We start from the raw sequence: 27,179 nt of genomic DNA on the forward strand, positions 1-27,179 counted from the left end.
CTGACCAGAAAACAGGAGACAGAGCTGGAAGGTGGCAGAGTTAAAGATGCTAAGATTTGCACTGGGTGTGACGAGGATGGATAGGATTAGAAATGAGTACATTAGAGGGTCAGCTCAGGCTGGACGGTTGAGAGACAAAGTCAGAGAGGTGAGATTGCATTGGTTTGGACATGTGCAGAGGAGAGATACTGGGTATATTGGGAGATGGATGTTAAGGATAGAGCTGCCAGGGAAGAGGAAAAGAGGAAGGCCTAAGAGAAGATTTATGGATGTGGTGAGAGAGGAAATGCAGGTGATAGGGTGTAACAGAAAAGGATGCAGAGGACTGTAAGATATGGAACAAGATGATCCGCTGTGGCAACCACTAACGGAAGCAGCCAGAAGAAGAAGTTTAAATGATCTTTGTTAACACTAATTTAAATACACATACAAATGGTGAAGATAAGCTAACTGCCTACCTTTTGGTGATCCATAAACCCATTGCAAGGCACAAACGCCCAATCCGTTATAATTCTGAACAGTACATAACAACAACATTATGGATTACCGTTTTGTCATTCCTTTTAATTTGTGCATGCGTACTTGATACGTGCATTTCCAGTCTCCAAGGACCCAACTGATTCTGTCCTCAATTTGATTATTTGATATTCCAACCACATACTGTTTACCTGCTGTATCAATGAAGCGCAAAGCTGCGCACCTTACCGGCTGTAACAGATGGTCGAACTTTTAATACTGATTGAGTTTGTGACTCGTGGATATCAAACACCTTCATTTTCTGCTCGATCTTTTGACATTTGGCAGCACTGTGGCTGTAGATTTTCCAGCATACTTAGCAGTAGTATCGGTAACAAACCATCGCTAAAGTGAACACAGTTAGCGGCAGGGTTTTCACTCGCCTTTGGAGCGTCATCGAAATGTTCAGGGTCAGGATCAGCCTCTGGAACTTTTTGTAGTTCTGCTTATATCCTTTCGCTAGTAAAACCTAAAAGGGAGATATTGTTCAAACCTATCTAGTCATGTTCACATTTCCCCTCCAATGAGACCTATCTCTAGTAATAAATTCATTGTTACTAGTTGATAGTCTCTCCCTAAAGTCGTGAGTTTTGAGTGGCTCTGACTGGTAACATTTAAAGTCAATCTTATTTTCTAAACTTCGTTACTCAGATGTATCCTGTATAATCGCTATCAGAGATTTATTTATTCCCTTTTCAGCCACAATTCTTCCTCCATATATTCCAAATAATTTTAAAAGTTTAACTCTTCCAGTGATAAAGTTAACACTAGTGATTTTGCTATTTAAGTTTATAATCTGATATTTTAATAAACTATGTGGTTTAGGTTAATTTTCATTTAAGAAAAAAAATCAGAATGGGTGGGGTGGGCGCTATGGTGACGCCACGCCTGCTCCACACGCTCTTGCAATTTCCAGCCGCTGCAATGCTCCACCTCACGCTTTGTACGTTCTCTTTAGCTGCTTGGCCCCGCCCCTCTGGTTAATTTCGCGCATGCCCGAGGCTTTCTCCATCTCTCTCTCTCTCTCTCTCTCATAATCACTCCACCTCCGCAGCAAAGGTTTTTCCATCCCGGGCTTTTTTTTTTAAGTTGTGGTCCTTTATTTCCAGTCCGTGTTTTCACTCCCGCTCCCACTTCAGTTTCTCGGCCAGCCGCCGCGGTAGCGCACTTGTGCACCTGCCAGGATTCCGGCTCTTCAGCATCAGAACGGTTGTACGCGAAGATGAAGGCGTGAGTGGCGGGCGGAGAGATTCACGAACATGGGGCACGCACGCCTGTGGACGGGCTTCTGCGTGTTAGCCCTGCTCGGCCATTTGGGCAGCACCGGCAGCAGATATGGTAAGAAATAATAATAATAATAATAATAATAATAATAATAATAATAATGAAGCAGGAGCCTGCAGGGCGGATGAAGGGGCGCCTACTGGGGACCGTATGTCACCGAACCGCAGCAAGTGGCAGGGCTGTTAAAGGGCCGGAGTCTGGGGATGTGTCTCAGCGTAGATGGGAATCTGCACAGACAGACATTACCAATTCTGTTCAGTTTACAATCCACCTTTTGCGTGACCCGTGTGCATCCGTGCTGATTGGTAGCGCAACTCTTTAGCGTAGACATTCACTGACTGTCTCCTTGGTGACTTATTGAATGAGAGCAGGGATTTAAGTGATGAAAGGCAGAAGATGCTGGTGGGCCTGGCCCACAGTACCTGCTACCCAGTGTTGTCCCATCAATCCCCCATAATCCGGTGCCACTGACTGAAGTAGCTTAGGTGATGTGACCCTGCCAGCTTTGGTGAAGTACACAACAGATGGCTTTTGTGACACCTGCATGCTTCCCAGCCCTACTCCTCCCCTTGTTCCTTTACACCGGTTTCTACACCTGGGATACTTTTCTTTTCAGAGCAAAAGCAAACTCGGAATCCCTTGGATGTTAAGTCGGTTGTGCCAACTTTTGATGGTGCCAAGGATCGAAAATGGCTTGTGTGAATTTTGGAACACATGGGCTATGAGTTCACTTACTTTGATGATGATGCTGCATTCCTAATCAGTATTTTAAGTGAACAGAGAGAGATAACTTGCTTTCTAATCTGACAAATGTAATTGCATGACTGACCTACCCTGTTATCACCAAAACTCATATTCCATTTCAGGGTGGTGGGGAGGAGAAACTATACTGTTCGCGCTATGTGCCAACTGTTGGGTACGCTGTGTTGTTCCAGTGGCCCGTTGCTGTCTAAAATTATGTGTAACTGGAGTGTGATCTGGAAGCTACTTGAAGCTGAGCGTCAGTACGCGAATTAAGGTGACTAGTGTGGAGAGATGTGATCCGTACACCCTTCACAGTATAGCCAGCCCCTAATGACTGTGTTTATATTGGATTTTCTGTTTTACTGAAGATAAATGGAGCAGAAGGGTTCTGTTAGGTTATACTTGGGCAGCACTGGACATTCAATTTCTTATAACCTGGCAATTTATTATTGCTCTTCTTGCTCTAAATCTCAAACTACTGCTGCCATAGGGACATAAACCCTGGATTTTTATCTCTTCCATGTTGTGTTGTGCCATCTTTAATCATTTATGTTTTGAATGTCATGAGGTTGACCTGTAAAGTAACTCACTACATGGCGCTTTCTAGGGCTGGACAGGTTATGAGTATGGATTTCAGAAAGTAGCACATTTAAGCAACATTGACTGTGCCATTTTGGTTCACTATATTCAACTGTTGTCCTACCATGCGATGCGTGGGGTATGAACATAAACCCCTGGAATGAAAATTTCTGTTCTTTATCTAAGTTAGAATATACAGTACATGTTTGTGGTGGGTGTTTGAACATGTGCATTGGTGGCTAAGTTAATTGTCCACTTTACCTCTGTCTAGTTGTTCGGTTTTGGCCTTTGTGCAACCACCCTGCTCATTATACTGTACAGAAACTCATGCTTATTCATTACATTAGTTAATGGAAAACATTCTGTTTATATTCTTTTGATTAATGTACAATGGGATGGTGGATAGCACTCCTGCCACATACAGTAGCTCTTGAGTCCTTCGGGCACTGTCTCTGTGTCATTTGAATGTTCTCCACCAGTCTTTCTGGGTGCTTTCTCATTGTGCTCCACTTTTCCTCCTGTGTGTTAATTTAATTGATATCACTAAATCTGCCTAGTAGGAGTGAATGTGCCGGCAGTAAGCTGCCATCTCCTTCAGATCTGATTCCTGCCCTGTCTTTTCAGCGTAGTGTATTTCAGTAAGGTGGTTTGGAAAATAAATGAGTAAATCAATGCAACAATTTATGTTGAAATATATTTAAAATTTTAGTACTGAATTGGAAAGTTAAAAAAAAATATAGTGTTGAAGATATTTTGGTGTTTTTAAAAATGTCCCCTAACAGATATTCGAATGTGTCTGTCTTTATGATTAGATCTAAATGCTGTATTTCATTGTATTTAAGATGCCGTAGCAGGCAGAGTGACGCAAGCTGGTTTTGAATGAAGGCCATCGGCTTCTCCTCGCTTGTCAGGCTTGTGCAGCGCCAGTCTTTGCTTTCTTGCGTATGTTTGATCACGACTGACAACAGAGAGGGGAAGGGAGAGCGGCAGAGAGAAGACAGAGTGTGTGTGTGTGTGTGTGCGTGCGTGTGTGTTTAATGGACCTGGATGGCCTTGACGGGAGGTCTGGACTAAAGTAGTCCTGGGGTACTGCTCAGAAGGACAGCTTCTCATTCTGCATAGGTCTTTTTTTTGTATTTTTAGTTGTGGTTAATACTGTAAACCTGTTCTCTGACATGAAAGGTGCTATATGACCTGTTAAGCATTAGCTTAAACAAGGGAGGAAAACTACTTTGATTTCTTTGTATCCACAGTGTGAGAACATAACATTCCATTTTCATTGCCAGCTTTGTATTGCCCTGGTGGCATTGTGTTCAGAGTCGCTTTGTAGTTTTGCCTGAACAAGATGCTGAGACCTCTTTGGTGGAGGATCAGAAGCTAATATTCTGCACTCTGCTCACCTCACTGGAGTGCACTGCCCTTGGTTTTGTGAAAACATCAGTGGCTTGCTTGGGGCCTTTCTTCCTTGAAGCCTTGAAACACCCAGAGGTGGGCTCCTCTTGCAACTAAGGCATTTGTTTCGGGTGTTTACCAATAAAACACATAGACAAGTGGCTGAATCCTGCATTATGCTATAACTGTATCAGAACAAGTGGTTTATTTAAACTGGCACTCTGTATATCGGTAAAGAATTGTTTTTGCAAAATGATGGTGGATCATCATCTTGAACACATTGGCTCTGATCACCATGTAACAGTGTGTGAATATTTCTTCCAGAAGGTGTCAAATGATTGAGGGTTGTGATCAGATGGCTAGGCACATACTGGCAGAACTGAAGCAGAGTGTCTTAGCGGCTGTGGCTTTGAAATTTAAACCACAAGTTGTCAGCTCCGTCACCACCCTTCGCTTACTATGTGTAGCCCAGAACAAGTCATTTAACCCACTTGTTAAAAAAAAAACAAAAAAAAAACTTGCATCTATACTGTATCTCTGTACTTGGAAAGCAAATTATAGCAACATTTTATATAAAATAAGATTATACAGTATACAGTATATTTGAATGGGCTTCTGTCCACATTCTGCAGCAATATGGAAAGAAATTCTTTGTGTTAAGCTGATCTGTACTTATTCTGTACAAGATCAAGTGCCATGCTTTCCAACATCATTTGGTTCAAAAATGTAGGTGGCCTGCCCTTTGCCAGGGTCCATAGAAGTATCACCTAAAATTTTACACTTCTTTTGGAGCTTTATAAAAAAAAAAAAAATGAAAGCAAATGGGTTGTGGGATTTGGACAGATTGTTGGTCACATACAGGCAAAGAGCCAAATGTTTATTGACATCTGCTTGTTTGTGCTTGTGGTACTTGGGATCCTGGGTATCTGCCTAAACTGAAATCTAGAAACAATATGCAAATAAAGGTCATTTTCCAAGTGTAAAAGTTGCCTGGAAACGTTAATTAACTGCAGCCATATATTTTTATTTACAGATGGGTGAAAATTTGTTCAGTTTTACAGGAGAATTGGAGAATTGGAAACTACAGTCTTTATATTGTGCCAGGGTAACCAAGGACGTTGCTGAGCCAATCCTTTTTGTCGTCTGATTTTCCTTTAGGAGTCTCCTCATTTTTAGGTCAGGTCATCATTTGGGACCTTCATGTACTAGTCACAGACAGTCTTTATAAGACAAGGTTTCCAAATTGCTGTAACCATCTTACTTTACTGTATGGATGTTTTTTACTACTCCACAAGTCTCCTTTTTCAGTCGCAACATAAAGTTCCACTTTGTTCTCGTCAGAGCGCATAATCTTCATCAAATACAGTACATGGAGCGTTTCTTTGCATAATCTATGTAGAATGTCAAAATGCTTTTATTTGGCTGTGCCATGCTTCTTGCCGTCTTGCTTTGCTGACTGTGTTTTTGGGGTAATCTTGGTCAAAGGTTAGTCTTGATACCAGTGTAGTTGTGTTAGAAGCCTGTTAGTACTCTTTCTATTACACCTGTTTTGCAGTGATGGCCAGCAATGGTTTCATTTGACCACAATGTACCTAACAGTGACTCAAGAGAATTTTGGCACAGTCTTATTCTACTTTGTACCTTTTATTAATTTCATTCCAGACTTCCTTCTGCACCTTGTTTGTCACCATGCTTGAATACATAGTTTGGTTCTTTATCTTTTAGTATTCACATCAGTTGAGCTATTATGTGTAGACACTGGGGAACCATTAGCAATTAGATTCATAATCAACAGCTTTTTCAACTTTAATTTACATTTTAAATATTTCATTGACCATTTTCTTTTCAGTTGAATGTACAGATTACATAAATAAGTGGGACATGATTCTATATTAGGGCTGATATTTCATAGGCAGCAGTTTGTAAAGCCTTTGATAGATCCTTGTCTGCCAAATACCATTCATATTTGTGCCCTCCATCCTTGTGCAGTGTCCTACCTGTGTATTGAATGTGCACATTGAATTCTGAGGAACCTTTCTCTTTTTGATCTTGAGCTTGTCTGTCCAGACTCATTTATAAATTGTTGGTTAATATGACATACGGCCATGGGCATGCAGACATTTCAGAGCTACTTTTACATCCTAGATGTAGTTTGCAGGTTGTCTTTGTATCAGTGTGAATCTCCCATTCCCCAGATGTTTGTGAATGAGTGCTCTGCCATGGTCTAGTGTCTCACCAGATTTCATTCTTGGTACATTGCTAAAGTAGGAACTGAATGGATCTTTCTTCAAGGAAGGGTGGGTGTATTTATGTTATAGCAACATAGCATTCTCAAACATGCTGAATCTAATTCAGGTTCATTGGGTGATGGAGACTATCCCACCAGTGCTGAGCTTAAAGCAGAAAAGAGCAGCCTATACAGAATGCTAGCCCATCACAGGCCCACTCACACATGCACTTCATGGGCAAATTTTGAATCGCATACATGTTTAGGATGTGAGAGGAAACTGGAGGAAAATAATATAAAGAAATGATAATTCTGTTAAATGTCAACATAAACAAAAACTCAATGGCCACAGCTAGTTGTACATGGTGTTGAAAGTGTACATTTGCGGTTTTACACAATGTGTTCATTCTTAGGGTTTGTACATATTTTCTCAAGTGTAACATTTTTGTTCATGTTTAATCAATTTTCTCTTCCTGCACAATGCATATGATCTTAGTCCTTTGTTTTTTTGTCCTCAGATTCATATGTATTTGTAATAGCAGGGGTTCCTGGTGCACTTTGGGTGGGGGCATCAACTAAATTTCAGAATGAAACATAGCCTATGGTGTTCTCCTGTACAAATGAGGAATAGCAATGCACAATTTGGTGCATATAGGTTCAACATTGTGGATTTGTGTACAGGACAACCACACATTTAGATTTATAAAGTACATTATAATGCTTATGTAGCACCTGATGGCATTACAGAACTTTTCAAGCCATTGAAGGAACATGGAAAAGGGGGAGAAAAACCTGTGTGACCAATGGTCACACCAGAGGGTGTCAATGATAAATTATCTTATGGACAGGTTATAGGTAACTTCAGGCTTTGCCAATTTGGTGACCCTGGACACTTCAGGCTTTACAGTTTCTGTGACCCTAGAATTGTCAGTTTGATCAGCATGTCTCATGAGGATGATGATAATTCAGCCGTATAGTTAATTTCATTAAAATTCTGAAGTCTGTATGGTTCTAGGCATCTTCAGTTTTAATTAGCAGGTTATAGGAGTTTATTTGTAACATCTTTGTAGTTGGGACTGTGAGACCCCTGATAGAACTGGCTGGATCAGTAGGTCTATGGAAATCTGTTGCAGAGTTAGCCACACAGAAAGTCAGTAGCATCTTGATTCTGAACATCTGGTACTTCTCTGTAATTGTATGTCTGGCCCGTAGGTCTCAGGAGTTTGTTAATACCTTTAGCACTATGTGTTGGTATGAGAGATCAGTGATAACTTAGTTTCAAAGGTTAGGCCAGCTGGATACCTGATACTGCTACTCTTGGCTAGTAGTAACATCAATATTATGGTCCTGGGTGGGGGACAAAACGTATCATTATTTTGATCAGCAGGTGTGAGGAGGCCTATGGTACTTTTAGCTCTATGTTTTGGTCAGAAAGGGATCACTGATGTGTTCATTCTATTGTTCTGTTCTGTGGGGGATCCAGGTGTCTTCAGTCTGATAATAGATCCCAGTAAGCTGGTGATAACTTTAACCCCACAGGTAAGTATGAGTGATACACCAATAATATTTGCTTAAGAGATGAGTCTCAGATAGGCCAATGAAATCTTCAAAGCTTTTGACCTGTCATTATGGCCACTAGTATATTTACTCCCTAAAAAATGTCTTAGGCAGGCAGGTTTGGACATTTATATCACATGTCTGTGGAAGTTATTAGTAAATGTTGTTCTGTAAAAGAAGTTAAATTCTCTAATATTAATTTTGCAGTACTAATTGTTATTTGCCTTGTCTTCTGTTCTTATTGGAGATGAGTAAATAGTTGTGTGATCTGGTGGCAGGAGCATGTCAGTGTTGGACCTGAATACTGTCTGTATTTGGAGCCAAAGAAGCCACTTATGTGTGATTTCTGCCCTGTGATTCAACTTTATTATTGACCACTCCAAGTAATTCAGTGGGCTGGTACATTTTGACAATGCTTTTCGTACTCTTTCGTTGTCTCTCTCTGTGTCTTTTCTTACATCTTCATAGGAAATGAACATTAAAGACAAAAATGCTCCAGTAAGCAACTGAGGTACTGATTTCATGCTCCCTGTGCTCTGGGGCAGGTATACTTTACAGGCAGAGTAAGTGTAGAGCACTGTCCTACAAGATATGGGTGCAGGTTTACTTTTGGTCCTGCTTGGGATTTTGTACTTTTACCAGTGCAGTGTGCCAAAGCTATTGACAGCAAGAAATGTCTGTCTTTTGGCTGTCCTTAAAGGGTCCATACCGGTCAGTAATAATGAGATTTCCTAGTCATTTAGCCACAGCAGGTCATGTCTCTTTAATTCACTTAGTTGTGGTTTGCCTGTCAATACTAGAGCTTGAGATGCAAGGGAGAAAATTCAATTGAATTTGAAGGGATTGCTCATATGAGAAAAGATGACAGTCTCAAGGTGTATACAAAGGTGTAAAAATACAACATATAACATGACATTTACAATTGGGCAAAATTAACATACACAGGTGAACACATTTTTATAGAAAAAGGCACTAATGATTAAAAATTGGATTTAAATTTTGAGACTAACTGGAGGTTCTTTACATTGGTAACTGTGAATTAAGATGGACTGACTTGCACATCTTTTTATCTACTCTTCTACTTACGGTTCCAAGCTCAAAATGGACACTTTTACCACTGTGTCGCACCTCATATAAGGTGTCTGTTTGCTTTATTTTATGAACTACCAGCACTTTTTGCTTCTTCCTGAAATAATACAGTGCAAATTCACTCCATTGAGTCGATGAAGTCATTGTCTGCTGAAATATCTAGTGTCTCTTGAGCTTTGAGAGCTCTGTACTTTAAATTGCACTGTGAGCCTAGTGACGCAGTTCAGGGCCCCACAAAGACTTAGTAAGTAGCTTGACTTTCAAATGCTGGGCAAACCAGAGATATATTATAGAAGATAGTGGCTGGGCCAAGAGTAAAATAACAACATTCAGCTGACAATAATGTATGCCAGAGGCAACTTGTTGCTGAATTGCTTAAATTATTTATAAAACATTGCCATCTGTTAAACTAAAAAGTGCAGGACTAATGTAAAACTCTGCATGTTTGAACACTTTGCTCAAGAAAAGAAATGCAGGCCTGCTCACTGCGTACCAACTATAAAAATACTGTCCTCATCACTAAAGATAGAAATACAGTCCTCCTCTCTGAAGGGTAGAAAATAGGAAAACAGGTCTCCTTGCCAAGGGGTAGAGTACAGAAATACAGATTTTCTCTCTGAAAGGTAGAAACACAGACCCTCTTGAAGGGGTAAAGAGAAGCAGAAATTGAGTTTTTTTTTTTCCAAGAGAGTAGAGTTAAGGGCTACAGAGTATAGAAACATTATTATGTTCATAAAAGCAGGGTGAGAGGTAAGGAGTGTATAATGTAGAAATACAGGCCTTTTAATTAGATGTATAGAGTAGGAGTGATCCAGGCCTCCTCTTCGAGGACTACAAAGTAAAGAAATGTAGAGCTTTTAATGTAAAAGAATAGTGAACAAATGCATGCCCTTTTACCTGAGTAGGAAAATAGACTTCATCATGACAGATACAGAGTATAGAAATTGAGCCCTTCATTGTGAGGGTATAAATCTGAAATACAGGTCTTCATACCAAAGAATACACAGCTAAAGAAATATGAACCTTCTTACTAAGGGTTACAAATACGTAATACAGGCCTTCCTCTAGGGGGTTACAGAGAAGTAAAAATATAGTCCTCCATGTAGGGTGCACTAACTGGAAACAGAGCCCTTCTTAATTATGAGTTGCATAGTAGAAATATGCACTTCATCACTGAAGGGTACAATGTGAAAATTTAAGCCTCCACACTAAAGGTTCAGGAAAGAAAAACAGGCCTTTCATTCAGCGTTCCAGATACAGTATGTATTAACAATAAAGATTCTTTGTGTAGGAGGTATACAGTATGTTTTGTCAGCTTTCAGATGTTCAGTCTTCACTCATTTGTAATATCCATTGAAGATAATGAGTGACTTTGCCTGGGTTCAGATCTGGCCTGTTAATCTGATTTCTGTTCTTGCTGCTTTAAGTAAGTATACCTCTGAAGTCAGAGGAGCAGACTTGTATGGGACAGGCAGTAAAAAGTATCTGTGCCTGGGTAATTGGACTGTACGTTTGTTCTAAGCCATCTGCAGGATGTAGTTGGTTTAGTCATTTAATTCAGTGTGACCCAGGAGAATGCTTCAACAATAACGGCACAGCTCTGCTCAAGTATTTCTGTCAAGAAGAGGAGTGCAGAGCAAGAGAGAGGTGCTCTGTATGTGGGTTATTGGGACCCTATTGACTTATTGTGGCTTTGACATATTCTTTTTATGCAAATTCTACATCTGTGACATCTGTTCCATTTTGAAATCTGTTTCTGTAATGCTGAAGTAGCCCACGAATCAATTGAATTTTTATCAAACTATTATCAGTGGAATAATATAGTCACCCTGTTTGCACGACTTACTGGTTGACCTTTATCCCAGCATTTAATGATGAAAGGAATGTCCATCTCCAGTCCCCCCAAAAAAAGCAAAAACGTAAATGCAGTACATGAGAGAGAGAGCAGCCCACGCACTCCTGCGCTCTCAGGGGAGAACCTGAGTCAGCAGCTGACGTCTATATGCGCATCATTCTGCGGCCTGCCATTTCTCTTTTTTCTTATGCTATCAATTGAAATGATTCACAAAGCAAAATGAGTGAAGTGTCAAGAAGTGATAGGCTTACCTTGAACAGTAAGGCAAAAAGCAAGTCATGACTGAATTCTTTGCATTTGGAAGTTTAGAGATTTTTCAGTGCATATGCATGGCCAGATGTAAAGGGACTGGGCACATTGGGAAACACTTTTTCTTTTTTGAACCCAGGCAAAGTAGATAAAACTACTTTGAAATCTTTTTGATAAATTAAATTAATACGAGATGGTACAGTGGTGTAGTGGTTAATACTGCTTTTCTCACTGTATTTGTGTAATTAGACAGTCAGTGTTCCCATAGGATTTTTCAGGGTATTCTTGTTTTCTCACAAATTCTAAAGATCTGCACATTAGTTTACTTGGTGAACCTAATTTGGTCCAGTATGACTATGTGTATTTATTTGTGCCCTACCATGAGCAGGTGCCCTATCCTTTGCTAGTTCCAGTGGGGATAGACATTGTCCTCCCATAATTCATAGGTGAATTTGTAAAATGAATGTATGTGAAACATTTTGAGCATTTGTGATATGAATAGTAGGTATTAAGTATTCTCAAAATATTTACTGTATTCTGTCATCTATAATTATTTTTAAAACTTATGAACTGACACATGGTATACTGACTGCTGGTAATACAGTGAAGTTATTAGCTTTTGTGAGAGCAGCAATGCCCTTTTAGAAATCTTTTTCCTAGATGGACTTACAAGATAAGGCATGAATTAAAGAATTGTTTTTATAAATTAATTTCTTCATGCTCTCCTTATGTAGTAAATCTATAAACTGAATCTCAGTTCTTCCTATAAAAGTTATGAGTAGCTAATCAGGTGAAAGGTGTTCCCTGTCAAACTTTTCACATTGAAAAGGTACATGGCGAGTAGTGAGCATACAGTATACATTGTTAGGACTTAGGTGTCAGCTGGCATTCTTCTCCATAGCAAGTGATTCTGACATACGTCTCCTGCAACTTTTCATGCAACTTTTCACTCTTTTCAGGCTGTTTATTAACCATGTGGTCCCATCCTAATTCTTGTTAAATTTGTTTTCTCTTCTTTCAGCTGCCATTTTTAAGTGTGTTCACATATAATGCAAAAAATGTCTACTGTTGACATCTTGTCTGTCTGTCTGCCTTACATCATGAAACATCTTGCTCTCTCCAGTGGGTCAATGAACGTTATATTTTCATTGAGATATCTTGAATAGTCCATGCTCTATAATATTTTTAAATTGCAAAAATTCTCATAGGAACATATTGGCAAATTTTTACATTTGTCAGTCTTAAAACAAGCAAAGATTATGTACAACTTCAATTGTAGATTGGTTTACTTTTTTAAACTTACCTTGAGAGAGGTAGCTGCAACTTGTATATTTTCCTCTTTTACTTATCTGATATACATTCCTGATGCGCAACAGGTCCTTATCCTAATAGGGGATAGTAAAGTGCCTGGAGGGTCACATGCATGGTTGGAAGCTTGGAGTTACATCAATGGTTTGTGCCTGATGTTGCCTGTAAAAGCAGCTGAAGCAGCTTATGTGAACATCTGTCACAATAGCTTATTTCACCCACCACTTGAAATTGTACCAGGTAAATTACATGGTCTTCATGGCTGTATAAATAAGAGATGCAAGCAACCAGCTTTATCCAAACATGAATGGAAGAGGAAACAAGCTTCGTAATCATGGTTTTGTGACTTTGTAGGCTTGCAGTGAATAAACACATACTCACTATTTATGTTACATTAAAAACAACCTCACTGCTGCATTATCTGCACATTATAAAGGATTCAGTATTTCTTTGACAGTATAATTCATAGGTTCTTAAACTGTGTGTTGTGCTGTCTGAATTTGGGTTGCGTAGGGTCGTGATTCACAATTGTACTCAATGGGAAAGGGTTGGTTTACAGAGTGACTTGTGATGAGTTGCCTCAAGCAGTTTAAGCAAATAGAATTGCTCCACTATGACCTACATCGACGATTCTCTAAGACGGATGGGCATGATCATTGGTGGCAATTATCCAATACGGGATGACTGTCGGAGGCAATCCGGGGTCTTGAAGACACAAAAAAATGCAAAATTGCATCACAAGAGGAAACAGGATGCTACAGTGACTTCATATACATTACACACAACCAACAACTAACAAAAGTACATCAATTAATGCAATTGTTACATTTCTTGACAGATATTTTAGCCAGCAAAAGCCTGTTTTGCCACAATTTTAATTATACCTTTATAAAGTGCTGTAAAAAACATTTAATGGATGTACTCTATTAACACATAGCATTACATTCTACTCTCTTTGTAATTTTTGAATATGACTTATTGTTATTAAAATATTGAATAAACAAACATACTGGTATGATAACTGATTTATTGATAAAGTAACTGAACAAAAATTAACGTTAGAGTAAACGTTAGAATAGTTAAGTCCCTGAACTCATCTGAATGTTACACCATGTGTATATTTTCTAACTTGTTTTCCTTTTTGTTGTTCAAACTAAATTAGCTCTTTCTGTTTTAGAATGTCTAAGACCAGTGGTTGAACCATTTGTTGATTTAACCTGGCATTGTCAACTTGCCATTTTATGCAGCAATTTTTTTTAAGCAGTCAAAAACATGTACTTGTTTTATTGAGCATCTCTTCATATCCTATGTTTCTGCTCTATATGTTACAATTAAGATTCTGTTCTGTTCTACAGGCTCAATTTTGCTTGAAGATGGATCATTTTATGCTTCACAATGGTTTGTAACTTTATGAATGTACCAGTGGCTTTCCCAGTATTGCATACACTATTTGATATGTGTTGCCACCATCTTGCATGTTACAGCCCAAATAACTTTAGGCTCAGCAGTACTGTTGACTGATTTCCTGGGATTTCCAGCTACCATTATCTTGGTGTTGTGTCTGTTTAATATTGAGCTACTGTTTGTCTGCTTCACACAGCAGGTTATTAAACTCTGCTCCACATGTATGTTACCTGTAGTTATAAAAATGTCATTGGCATAATCTAGGTCTGTTAGTTTTGAATCTTGACACATTCTGTCCCAATTTTGCTCAGCATCATGTTTTACTTCTCAGTCTATGAGAAGAGAAAAGAGTAATGTGGAGAGAACACATCCTTGTTTCACATCATTTAATATTTTGGACCAGAGTGACAGTCTGCCTTCCCTTTAATGCAATTCTGTGATCCTTTATACAGGTCTTTTATTCCCTCAGTCATTCGATGTGGAACAAACCATTTGTCACACTACTGGTCTGTGCAGGCCATGAAAGTATTTCTTGAATTATGCAAAACTAATAGTTGATGTAACTCCAATGCTTTTTTAAATCATTTCTAACATTTAGATGTGGTCAATGCTGTTTTGGCTTACTCTGAAGTATGCTTCCTACTCATGTAAATTCCTGTACTAAAGCTGCAGTCGTTATTCTAAGCAACATTATACAGTAAAGTTTTGTTGGCACAGACTGCAACATGATTTTCCACCAGCTCCCAAATTCTGTTGCATCAATTTTCTTAAGAATCTGAATGATTATGCAGGGGGTCCTCGAGTTACGACACAGTTCTGTTCCTACAACAGTGATGTAACCCGAATTGTGGTCTCAACACACCCTAGCCTAAGTCACTTACCTATCCTAACACATTTGCAAAATCATAATCTAGAACATAAAAACACAACTAAAGCCACAGAAAAAGGAAAAAGACATAAATATTCTGTACTGTACACTGTACTGTAGTAACAGAAAAAATGACAAAAAAATGAGTGTAAAAAAAATTCCTTACCTTTATTCCTTCTGATCTCTTTACAATGTCTAATTTCACTTCCATCGTGATGGCTTTCCTCTTCTTTGAAGCACTACCATCTGAAGGCTCTGACTTTCATTTATGAGCCATAAGGGCCACAAAGCCGCCAAACAAAGCCACACAAACAGAACACTTCCTCCGCGCACAAAGAAACTAGTTTGCCAACTCCCTCACTCATACGCTGCATTACTGTGTATTCTTCCGCTGCGCGCAACCAAACTAGTTCGTCCACGTAGTCTATACGTACGATGCTAATGGCGTAAGCCGAAACACTCATGTCTCAATTTTTTTAAGTTTTTATGGGATTGAGCGTTGTAAACTCGAAATGTTGTATGTCAAGACATTGTAACCCGAGGACTCCCTGTATTTTGTTTCCAATCAGATGGGCATATGCATCCAAAATGCATTCTGATGAAGAAAATCAGTTAGACGTTTGTCTATAGGACTGCTTCCCTATTTCAATATCACAGTGTGAATGCTGTTTTATATCTCCCAGCTGACATTCCACTCTAGAGCTTTTTCAGTGGTCATGCAACTTCTTAATCTTTAATGGGCTTTGAATAGAGGCATATACAGTATATCCAATTTTGATGTTCAATGGACATGAAGGTTCTGCACTGTTTAGTAACTGTTCAGAATGCCCCCCTATCATCTCTCGTGTCTTTAATATTTTAATGTTAAATATTATTTTTGTCTTTAATATCTTTCCATTTGCATTCTTGGTTTATGCAGTTTTGCTCGCCATACCCCTTTGTGTCATCTGTATGCTTCTAGCATGTCTTCTGGCCACATGTTATCTGTTTTCTACTAATATTCAACCTATTTCTGTTTGCCTCTTCATGCACTGCATTTTATGTCATTGGTTTTGGATCTTTATAAAGTAATTTGAGTTTTTTTTGTTCTAAACATGGTTCATTGTCTGTTTCACTTTATGGCTCTGTTCTATGAGTTTCCATTCCTTTTCACTAATGTACTATTTTTCAGTATTTTACTAACCCAAAGTGTGGTCTCCAGCTTAATGTACTGCATCTAGGAATGTCTCCCATTTATATATAATGAGAACCATTTAACAAGACTAACTATCTGACAGTACATGCAGCCTATTTTTCATTTTAGTATTTAAAATTCAAAAAGAACTCTATTGATTACCATATTATAGGTTATTTAAACACATCCCTAAGCTAAAGTCTCCTTTTTGCATTCAAGTTTATTAAAAGCATTACTGTTTCGGACCTGAAGGTGAATGAAATAATTAGCAAGCTGACACTTTTTTGGCAGTAATGATGTCAATACTTAAGTGAGATTCCCTATTCCTTGCAAATGGTGGACTCCCTGGCAGCACTTTGGACAGGGCCTTCGTGATAAATTACAGAGCGTAGCTGCTGATAATAGTAAATGAGAATGCTTTTACAAATCCTATAATTCTAATTACGGTTGTACTGTTGAATTTCAGAAAGTCTTACAGTCATATTTGTCAATCGACTGGGTGTCCTCTTTTTTATGCTTTTACTTTCAGCCACTTGATTGCACCTGGCAGGAAGGTTAGTAATACTAGCGTGCCACATTTCTATTTGTTGCTGCATAAATAACCCAGAGGATCCAGTACTAGATAACCAAGTGATCATGTCCTCCTAATTTTAGCAAATTAGATAAACTGGATGAAATCCAAATGTACCTAAGTGTCTGAACAAGATTTGTGTTATATGAGAAGTCCTGGCACCTCACCCCATAGGAAATGCAAAGTGGCTTCATGGGTTGGTCCACTGTTTGGTAGAGATGTCTTCAGTTTTCACATGTGGCATATCAGCAGCTGGCTAGGAAACCCTTGATAAACACACGCAGCAAGTGCCAGGTGTACTCCAGATGCAGACAGTGAATAGATGAGGTACTGTTTTTTTTTTTCTGACAATGACAATCTACCATTAAATGAAACTCCTGCAGTGTCTTTGGATGTGCATTCAGAAAAAAAAAATGTCTGGTTGATTAATTAGCTATTGTGAGAATTGAGGAGCAAGACATGAGCTGTTGCAGCTTTTCTAGCTATAGACATGCAAAACTTTGATTTTGACTTTCCACCTTTACCCTGATATATATAGTATTCTTTAGTTTCACATTTGTTAATCTTTAGTAAATAGACAGTTATACGAGATTTCACAAGTTTGCTGAGTTTGAACATCTATGTGTAGTTGATTTACTTGTTTTTGAAGAATTGCATTGCCTATAAACATTTCTAAATAATAGGATCAGAAGCTGTTAAAATTTCTAGCCTTTTCAAAGAAACACCTTCCATTTTGGGGTTGAATGATGTAAAGTCATTAGACCTGCTGCTTCACTGCTCTAAGCACCTACGTTCTACTTATGGTCTTGCCAGTGTCTATGTGGTGTTTGTACATTATCCTCACAACCTTGTAATTTTACTCCGAGGACTGTGGTTTTATTCCCCATTCCAAGCATATGCATGTTGCGTTAATTGGTGACTCTAAATTAGCAAAGTGTACAATAGTTGTTTGTAAGCATGGTCTACCACAGTGGTTCTCAACCTGTGGGGCGGGCCCCCCTAGGGTGGTGCGAAGTAACAAAAAGGGGGGCACGAAGATGTGAAAAAAAGAAAACAAGAATGAAAAATATGAAAAAAACATCTGTTGAAACCAAAACAAATTAACTTAAACTACATTCTGATACTAGAACAATAAATATAGAGTTAGATAAATGTCGATAAAAGTTAAGTAGGTATAATAAAATAGGCATCTACATTTCAAAAAAATGTTAGTGGGGCGCGATTAAAACTGTTATAAAAACTTGGGTCGCAAATACTTCAAGGTTGAGAAACGCTGCTCTACCATCTAAGGTTGTTTTCTGACAGATTACACTGTCCTCTCTCTCCCTCTGTAATTGTGCAATGAAATAAGCAGGCTCAGCAAATAGATAGATAATTGAAGCCTAGACGTCACAAACCTGCAAACCGTAACTAGGAGATTACTACATGGTGTTACTCCACATACAAAATTATGCCACTAAAATCCCAAAGAACTGGTGTGTTCATTTCCAAAACACCCAGAGAAAAAATACAATGAAATGGTACCACAAATAAAATCCTGCACCCTGTCTGGGGACACACTTCTCCAGTATCAGGAAAAACACTGTTTGCTGCCATCTCTTTCTCTCTCAATCTTGGCATCTTTTTTCTCTCTTTAAAAGAGTCTGGCAGCAGACCTCTAGTGATGAACCCCTCTGTGGCTCCTCCATATGCAGGACTCTGTAACATAATTTAGGGCCCTATAACTGGAGGTGTGAAGTGGATAGTCTTGGCAAAGGGCGATCTTGAAAATGCTAAACAAATGCTAAAACATTTGTTTAGTGGATAAATGCACTTGTACATATAAAAGCAGAGAATAAATAAATAAATAAATAAAATATAAATGAATAAATAAATATGTGCAGCTTCATTTCACTAATAAAACTTAATATCTTAAATTAATGATTGTATGACTTCAGTAACAAAACACAGTTTACTGTTTCTACAATTGTACAGTAGCATGAATTTTTAAAACTGTTTGCATTGCGTGTAAGTATTGTCATGTTAAATATTGCATAATATTTCGATGTGATGAAGCCACAATTTATAACCTGGCAATATTCTTAAAAGGTAAATAAATATACTGTGATTATTTCCATACTTCTGTGGCTGAGAGGTGTCTGCCTCTGGATGCCTATGGGCAGACACTCTCGACTTTTTGTTATCAAGTTTCATACCAGGATTTGTTGCTATGTTTCTTGAGCATGTGTGGCAAAAATATTAAAGATGGTGTATTTAACAAAGTGAATTTCAATGGAACATTGTCTTACAGAAATATTATAGTATATTTAATATAAGAGTACTTTTAGATACTGGCTGGTAAAACATGGGCAATTTAACTAGGTTTAAAGAGATTTCTGTTACGATACAAATGTAGAAATGCCAAACTATTTTTTGCTATGAGGCTGTTCATTTGTTAATTTATGACATTAGGCTTTATTTGTGTAAAGTCGCTACACTTATTTATTTTTTTATGGTCAGCTTCAATATCTGCCTTTAAATGCATACATAACTTTATCCACCAACCGAATGTTGTATTTATTAATAACTACTTGCAACACATTTTCAAGATAGCTTTGTGCCAAGATTCCCCAATTCACACTTCTGGCCGCAGGCTAATGAATCATGTCTACCAATGGAGGTCTGCAGCCATACACTTCTGTTTCATTCAGTCAGGTTTCACTCCAACTCTCCTCCTGACTCCACACTGGGATTACTTCTAGTTACAGAAAGTTTTGTGGTTATCAAATCACAGTGTCTTCTGGCTGTCTCTGAAACCACAACCCTCTTCAACTATGCTCCGAACAAAAAGACCATAACTAAAAAATTGTAAGTGGGCCTCTTGTACTCTTAAAAGTACTATAGAACACTGACTCCCCAGTTCTACTTCCCGGAAGTGTGTGCTACCACTCCTGTAGAAATTAAATTGGTTTACTGCCTGCTCCCCAAGTCCTCCCTCTTTCTTAAGCTTGCCTTTGGGAATATCAACAACATCTCTTGTCTCTACCACCCTCTGGTGGCTGCTTTTTGCCCACATTACATCATTCATTTGAAGAGAGATTTCTGTTGACAACCAATTTGTGTTTTTTCTCATACTTTTCTCTCAGTATATCTTGGCATAACCATCCTTTGTTTTGTGTTACCTTGATATTATTTGTGTTTATGGTAATCTGTTGCCAGCCAGGTGATCTTCAATAATATGTTCTGACACAGTCACCTCAACTTGTCTTCAGAAACTATTAGTCTTTATACAGTATTAATTGAAATGTTCAGGTTAGTTTAATTATGGAGTCTAAATTAGAATTCAGTACAGAGCTACTCCCTAACTTATGGCATACAGTATATTGTAGTTTAGGCTGCATCTCCACACTATTAATTAATAGAAAACGTGAGTCCAGAAAAAAACAGAGGGAAAGATGGACCTTTGATTTTGCTCTTGCATTATAAGAACTGAACATACCTTTGTGGAGCTTCATTATTGTCATGTATATGGAAAGGATAGGTACATGGAACACTATAATCTGTTCACCATTTGACTTTCCCACCAACTCAATCCAAGTCAGGGCAAGACCTCACCACTGCTCATTCAAGGGCAGTTTTTGGTGCCAATTCAACTTTTATACTTATCTGTAGGATATGGGAGGAAAAGTGCATACTCTGTAAAAATATGAAATAAATAAATTAATCTACAGCTATACCTGAAATTGAGATTCAAAACTTCTGAATATCCTACTGTTTCCTTATATTGCCCAAAGTAACAACTGTATGCTCTGTTATATTTCTGATTAACTGTTTGTTAGTTTTGTATTATGTTTTCAAATACGTATTTTATACTGTATGTCAGTTTTGTCAGACGAGTGCTTATTAATTTGATGCTTATACTTTTATTTTCCGCCTATTTTTGTTAACTATAACACCCAGAAACACAGTCATTGTCTTCTCTTTGATATTGTACTTTGCATTAAAACTCCCTAGGTGTCACAGCTATTGGAGTGTCATTTTAGGCAAGCAGGACATGTCTAGACTTTGGCAGGTCTAGTATTTGAACAAGTAACAATTTCACTGCACTGGGCTAATGACAGAACACGTTTTATACTCTATAGTCCTGTCCAACTTAAAGAAGCAACTGCTTTATAAAAAATATTAAGGCTTCTTAAAATTAGATGAAAATTAGAATCATTGATTTGATGAATGCACATTTTTTATCTTTATTGCTTTTTAACCTTGATGGCCTTCTCACAAAACATACATATAAAAACAGATGATGGGGCGCATGGGAAAATCAATACATTTCTTCATCGAAGTACACATTGATTATTGATTTTTCAGTGTTGAAAATGTTCCTCCCGTATTGAAAAATAAATTAGAATTACATTGTTTAAAATGTCAGGTCTTAACAATACTACATCTTGCAACATAGTTTAGAAAAGGAAACGCCTCTGTGGATATTTTGAAGAGATAATATCAGTAGAAGTAGACAGGGTTTGCTAACAATTCTCTTTCAAATCGACTACTTCTCGATTATGAAGTAGATTTGGCCTTTTAACTCTTGGTCTATGTGGAGCATCATTTTGAAATAATGGTTTAATTGTTTTATTGTTTTACTTTTATCAGTGCACATCATAAATACAATTTCATTAAAAACATAATATGCAGTTGCAAGTATTGCGAACATAAGTGTAATGGATGTAGTAACCCAGTTCCTTCTCACTTTAAAGACATATGCGTTAGATGCATTGGTAGCTCTAAATATTAGTATGCATGTGCATAGCAATCTACTTTTATGCCATTCAAAGCTGGCTCTTGCCTTATACCTGAAGATACTGACGGACTCATGCATTCTGTAGGAATGTAATGGAATAATCAGTTTTGATAAATAGGTGGTTAGTGACATTGGCATGTCAATGCCTGCATGCACGAGATGCAACCTATCCACTTGTTCACCCTATGGTCTTCCTCAGTATTTCCAAGGCAAAACAGGAGAAGCCTCTTCAGTAATCACATCTTTAAATAAAGTGAGATTTAGTAAAATGGTAGTAGTCTTCTTTCATACAGGTCCCAAGGCTCAGCAAATACTTCGTAGCAGCCATTTTAAGGAATCATTTCTGACTGAAATTTTACCTCCTACATCTTAAATATTTGAGGTAGCCCACATGGTTGAAGTCCTTATTGGCATGACAGAATTACAGAATGAAGGTTCTCCCTGAGAGCCAGTAAAGGGTGATTGGCTGTAGCTTCTAAAGAAATGTGTGCTCTTAAACCATACTGAGAAATTGTACCCTACATCATTGTAGAGTCCATAGTTACTGGAACTGTAGGCTTGCTTTGGTATATTCCACATGTGCATTATTTCTGTTGTAAATGAAATTATAATGTTTGAACCAGATTACTTGAGTAGTCCAAGGTATTTTCTCTGTGTTCTGTTGTAAGCACAAACATGCATTTCTTCATGTAATGAGTGGTTTCTTTATTATCATACAAATATTATATCCTGGGGCCTCATGTATAAACGGTGCGTGTGCACGTTTCAATGCACACTTCGAGATGTATAAAAACTAAACTTGGCGTAAAGCCACATACATTTTCATGGCAGGGTCCCTCCTTGTATATGTATGTTTCTGCTAGGTTTTGCAAACTGGTGGCACCCAGTGTCAAATCAGAGCTACTGTTTCTGTGGTCTGCTTTTCTTTTTTAGATTCACACCTATGAGGTTTTTTGAAATACACCACAATTAATTGCATATTGTTTACAAATTTCCAGGACACCCCTTTGCTTTATGTTCAGGGGGGCAGCCATGGACTGTACAATACCTCCCCCTGGAGGCTAGATGGCCACCCCCCTGGGTTCGAGCGATGCCTTGGTTTCCCACAGGGCTCCATGGGGATTGGAGTTGGGTGCAGCCCTGTTGGGTCCTGTATGCGCCGCCAGGGGGTGCTGCAGCTGGGACATCTGAACCCGTAAGGGCAGCGTATTCGCCACACCCAGAAGTGCAGCCAGAACTTTGCAATCAACCACCTGGAGCAATGCTGGGTGTACTATAAAAGGGACCAGCAGCCACCACTCATGGCCAGAGTCAGGAGGAGGAGGACGAAGCTTGGAGGAGGAGTGGTGGTGCCACAGAAGAGTGTGTTTTGAATGCCTTATTTGTGTACTGGGGACTGTGTTGTGCCTGTGGGGGCCACAGGGAAGATGTGCCCCACAGGTGAAGAAAATGAAAAGTTCTTTTGTTTTTATACGTGCCTCTGGGTGTGAGTCTGTGTAAGGTCAGGCGCCTATGTAGCGCCTTTTACAGTAATCATTCTGTAACGATATAATGGTGCGCAGAATGGCCAAACTATTCCAACCACCATGGCTGCTTTAGTATTGTTAGAAGACATTGCGAATTAGAAGAAGAATTAGAAGAGTGTGTATTTACAGTTGATGACGACTGGGTTCTAGGACGATTTCAATTTCCAAGAGCTATCCTCATAGAGCTGTGTGCTGAACTGACGACAGCTTTACAATGACCGACTTTGAGGAATTGTGCTTTACCTGCTCAGTTGCAAGTTCTGTTCATTCTCGGGTTTTTATCCACAGGAATTTTTCAACTTGAACTTGCTGACTGATCGGTTATTTTACTGTCATCACTGAGTCACACTGTGCCAACTGTATGGGATAGTATTATCTGCTTGTCATCCAGATAGATAAGATTTCCTTAGACTGTGGTTGAACTAGCAAACATAAAAGCGCAATTTGCAGCAACGTTCTTTTTTCCAAATGTATTCAGAGTGGTCAGCTGCATGCACATTGCTGTTGCAATGACGCCGGACAAGTTACATTAGCCAGGGATGAATCACCAAAAGAATGAGCTGACATCACATAATATATATATACGTGGAACATCTAAAAATGGCAGCTCCGCACAGTCACAGGTGCTTTTTCCAACTAGTGCAGCAAAAGGCAAGCAGTCCTTTTAAGAATAACGAGTCACCAGAAAAATGCCACATAAAAAGCTGAGAATCAATCCCTTGAGGTGCTTAGCATTGATGCTACAGTATGAAAGTGCCTTCAGAGAATGAATCTGGTTATGTAAATAGAAAGCTTTTCCACTCAATTAATGTGTTGCTCTACAGTCCAAAGAAAGTGTGTTGCATTGTGCATCAGACAGCGTTACAACTGCCTTTGAGTGTAATTAGCAGAATGTAAAAACAGATAATCAGATACAGCGTTTATTTTTTAACCAACTCATTTAATTTGTGGTCAATATCACATAGTACAGCCTTTATAGTCCTAATTTAATTAGTCACATCTCTTACAGCATCCACAATTGCATTTTATGACTCCTGAACAATGTCTGTCAGCACACAGCCAGAAGATTGCCTGGCAGTTTCTGAGGCAGAGGTGTGTGCGTAGCAGCATCATTACTGCATGGATTTGTATCCTCAGCACAGTGGTTAGATTTTAGAATATTGTCTGAAAAAGAACAAACAGACGGTGGGCTGCAACTTGCTTTTTACTTTCTAGTGTCTACCGTATTATTCCATCAATTTTCTTTTGTTGTTTATACCACTGCTTAAGCCAACAATAGTATGTTTTTCCTCACCTCCACTTTGCATTTGCTGAAATTCTTTTTTTCCATGTGCCTTTGCCATTGTCTTTTAACAAAGCACTGAAGAAAAGGGGCTATTTAGATTGATTTGCATACTAAAATATTCAAAATTCCTGGAAGATTCAGGGTGGGGCTGTAGGCACATGTACGTGCATTAAATTTCATGTTCATTGGGATTTATAAAGGGGGAACATGGCATACACACATTCCATTTATTTGTATGCCATGTTTTACTGTGAATAATGTGCATGTCATTATACATGAGGCTTCTGGTCTGTAGAATTCTCAGTTCTTAATGAAACACCATACTCAAGGCCTAGAAATTCACAGCTGGGTGATTTAAGCTGTTCCCGTGTTTTATACTTGAACATTGTGTTCCAAGGATATGCTGTATAATTTGCCTTTTGACTGTGATGTCTTCACCTTAGATGCTGTTCATCATGAAACATCAACAAATTGAGCCATTTTGAGTCCAGAGCTCCTGTAAAACATGTTCCTAAAGTATCTCATTTGCCAAAGTTACATAAGTTAATCATAAGTAAATTTTGAGTGGATAAATATGACTGCATTTTGGGTATATCAAACTTATCAGGTAGATGGCATAATTCTGTGATCACACCGGTAAAAAGATATTCAGGCAAAATGGATTCATACATTCTGTGTGTAATATTTCTGAGTTTTTATCACTATATTTAAAGTTTTAAATTCCTTGCTTTATTTATTTTCACTGTTTTCTTGTCTACATTTTGTTTTATATTTCGGCTGCAATTTTGTGATATTTTCTGGCCATAATGCGGTAAGTGTTCTCGTTGCTACTTTGTGATGATTGGCAGTGATATGTTGTGGCATTATCACTTGAAGGATATTTAAGATAACATCAACTATTTTTGGCATCCAAGATTTTGATGGTGATTCTTAGTTTCTAAAAGTCTCTAGCATATCTAACTTTTGCAACTTTGATTATTTGGTTAGTGTTTTGAGGTTTGATGCATCGTTATAGTTTGACATCCTGGTTTTGACCTATACCTGTTTCAGACCTAGATTTTTTTCTGCTTTATTTCCTGGTCACTTTGCCTCAAGACTGCAAAAACTGTTGTGGCAGTGCACTGAGAAGGAAAGAAAAAAATAGACATGGAACAATGATTCTGTCTGCTTTGCGCCCTCCTCCACCATAACCTATGGTCTATGGGAATAAAGTGAAAGCTTTAGATCCATCAAAAATTTTGATCTCTGGTTTTTGATGGATCTTAACATTTTAGGGTCCCCTGATACCGAAAAACATTGATATCTTGATGATGGGTGTGTGTCTGTGCGTCACAGTCTCATGAGGATGGTCTAAAGCTAAAATGGCTGGACGGAAAAATACCAAGCTTGAAATTTAAGCCTGGTTTGAGATGACCATGTACTGATTAGTTTTTGAGCCAAATCGTTTCCAGTAAAAGACGCACTCTAGAGGAACCCTCAAATACCGTAATTCTGCAATTAATTATGTCATTTAATTATGAATCTGTTATGATCAGAAAGATCAGCATTAGAGCAGTAAATAATTACAGAAATGTTATAGAATAGTTCGGGTAACTTGGTTCCTAGGGCGCAAAACCTACTGACGGTCACATCCAAATTTCTTTTATTTATTTCTTAATGCAAATCACACATTTTTTCAGTTTGTGCAAGGCCAGTGCAGAAGTAATTAGAGATGACTTGCCTTCTTTATTAACAGAGTATAAGCATAGTTCAGTAAAATTTAATACATAAAATAAACGTTGTTATGGAATGAATTCCTGCAATCATGTCATATATCCAGTAGCAGTAGATGTCATGGGCATGACAGGAACAGAGGCCCCCTTTAGAGTCAAGATTTCTTGATAGCGTCCTTACAATTTCACTCTCATGATTGACACAGAGTCTTGAGCTAATGTTCCCATTTGGAACATTATATTGTATTTGTCTGTTTATGTCTAGTACTAAAGTTGAAATCAAACTCTTGATTACAATCCTGAAATAGTGTTTCTGGGTTATGCAACCCCGGCTGAGTATACTTTCAATGCAGTAGGCATTAACAGTAATTAACATCATGTATTCATAAAAAGTAATGAAAAACAGGAACTTTTACTGCTTGTTGCCATCTGTCATGTCCGGGATTTGTGAGTCAGTCAGCAAAGTGGCAGTGGAATACAGAAATGTACTGTATGTATACATGTGTGTAAGTGATTATATTTGTAGGTGTTTAATATGTGTTTACTTGTGTGAGATCCTTGTATCCTTTGTATACTGTATGTATCTACTCCAACCAGGTTTTTGCGGTTTGATAAGGTATTAAAAGCAGTGCCCCACTCACTGCTGTCCTTGGTCCTGAAGCAAGTACAATACTCACTCTTTTTTCCTTTGCCTCCCTTACAAAACTTTACTAGGAATAAAGGTGCTTTTGTTTTGATTTCCTACAGCATTGTATTTGCTTCCTGATTTTCTATGTAACATCTATGTGCTGAGCATTTTATGTTAGTCATTCACACAGAATCCTATGATCTTTGTCATTGGCCAACCACTGAATTTGCATCTACTTCAAAATCTAAGATTCTAGAAAAAACTGCTCATTCAAACTATTGATAAAATTAGTACTTATTATTATTAATCAAGTTTTATTTACTATTATGTGTTGTTGGTAAAGGACCTCCATGGGTTCAAATATAAGGTGGGTTGCAGTGGTCTCTGTCTTCTACGGAACAATAAATAAAAACAATTTAGAAGGCATCTAT

The 27,179-nt window shown here is 38.3% G+C and overlaps 1 protein-coding gene across 1 annotated transcript in view; it reads left to right on the forward strand.

The window, feature by feature from the left end:
• Positions 1-1,587: 1,587 nt before the first annotated feature.
• LOC120531269 (receptor-type tyrosine-protein phosphatase-like N) overlaps positions 1,588-27,179 on the forward strand; it is a 119,905-nt gene continuing 94,313 nt past the window's right edge. Inside the window, exon 1 of the mRNA XM_039756525.1 lies at positions 1,588-1,854. Within this exon, the coding sequence (XP_039612459.1) occupies positions 1,776-1,854 (79 nt within the window). The 5' untranslated portion in view covers positions 1,588-1,775. The remainder of the gene's footprint in view (positions 1,855-27,179) is intronic.

Source organism: Polypterus senegalus, chromosome 6 (assembly GCF_016835505.1).
Source record: "Polypterus senegalus isolate Bchr_013 chromosome 6, ASM1683550v1, whole genome shotgun sequence".
Lineage (NCBI taxonomy): Eukaryota > Metazoa > Chordata > Cladistia > Polypteriformes > Polypteridae > Polypterus > Polypterus senegalus.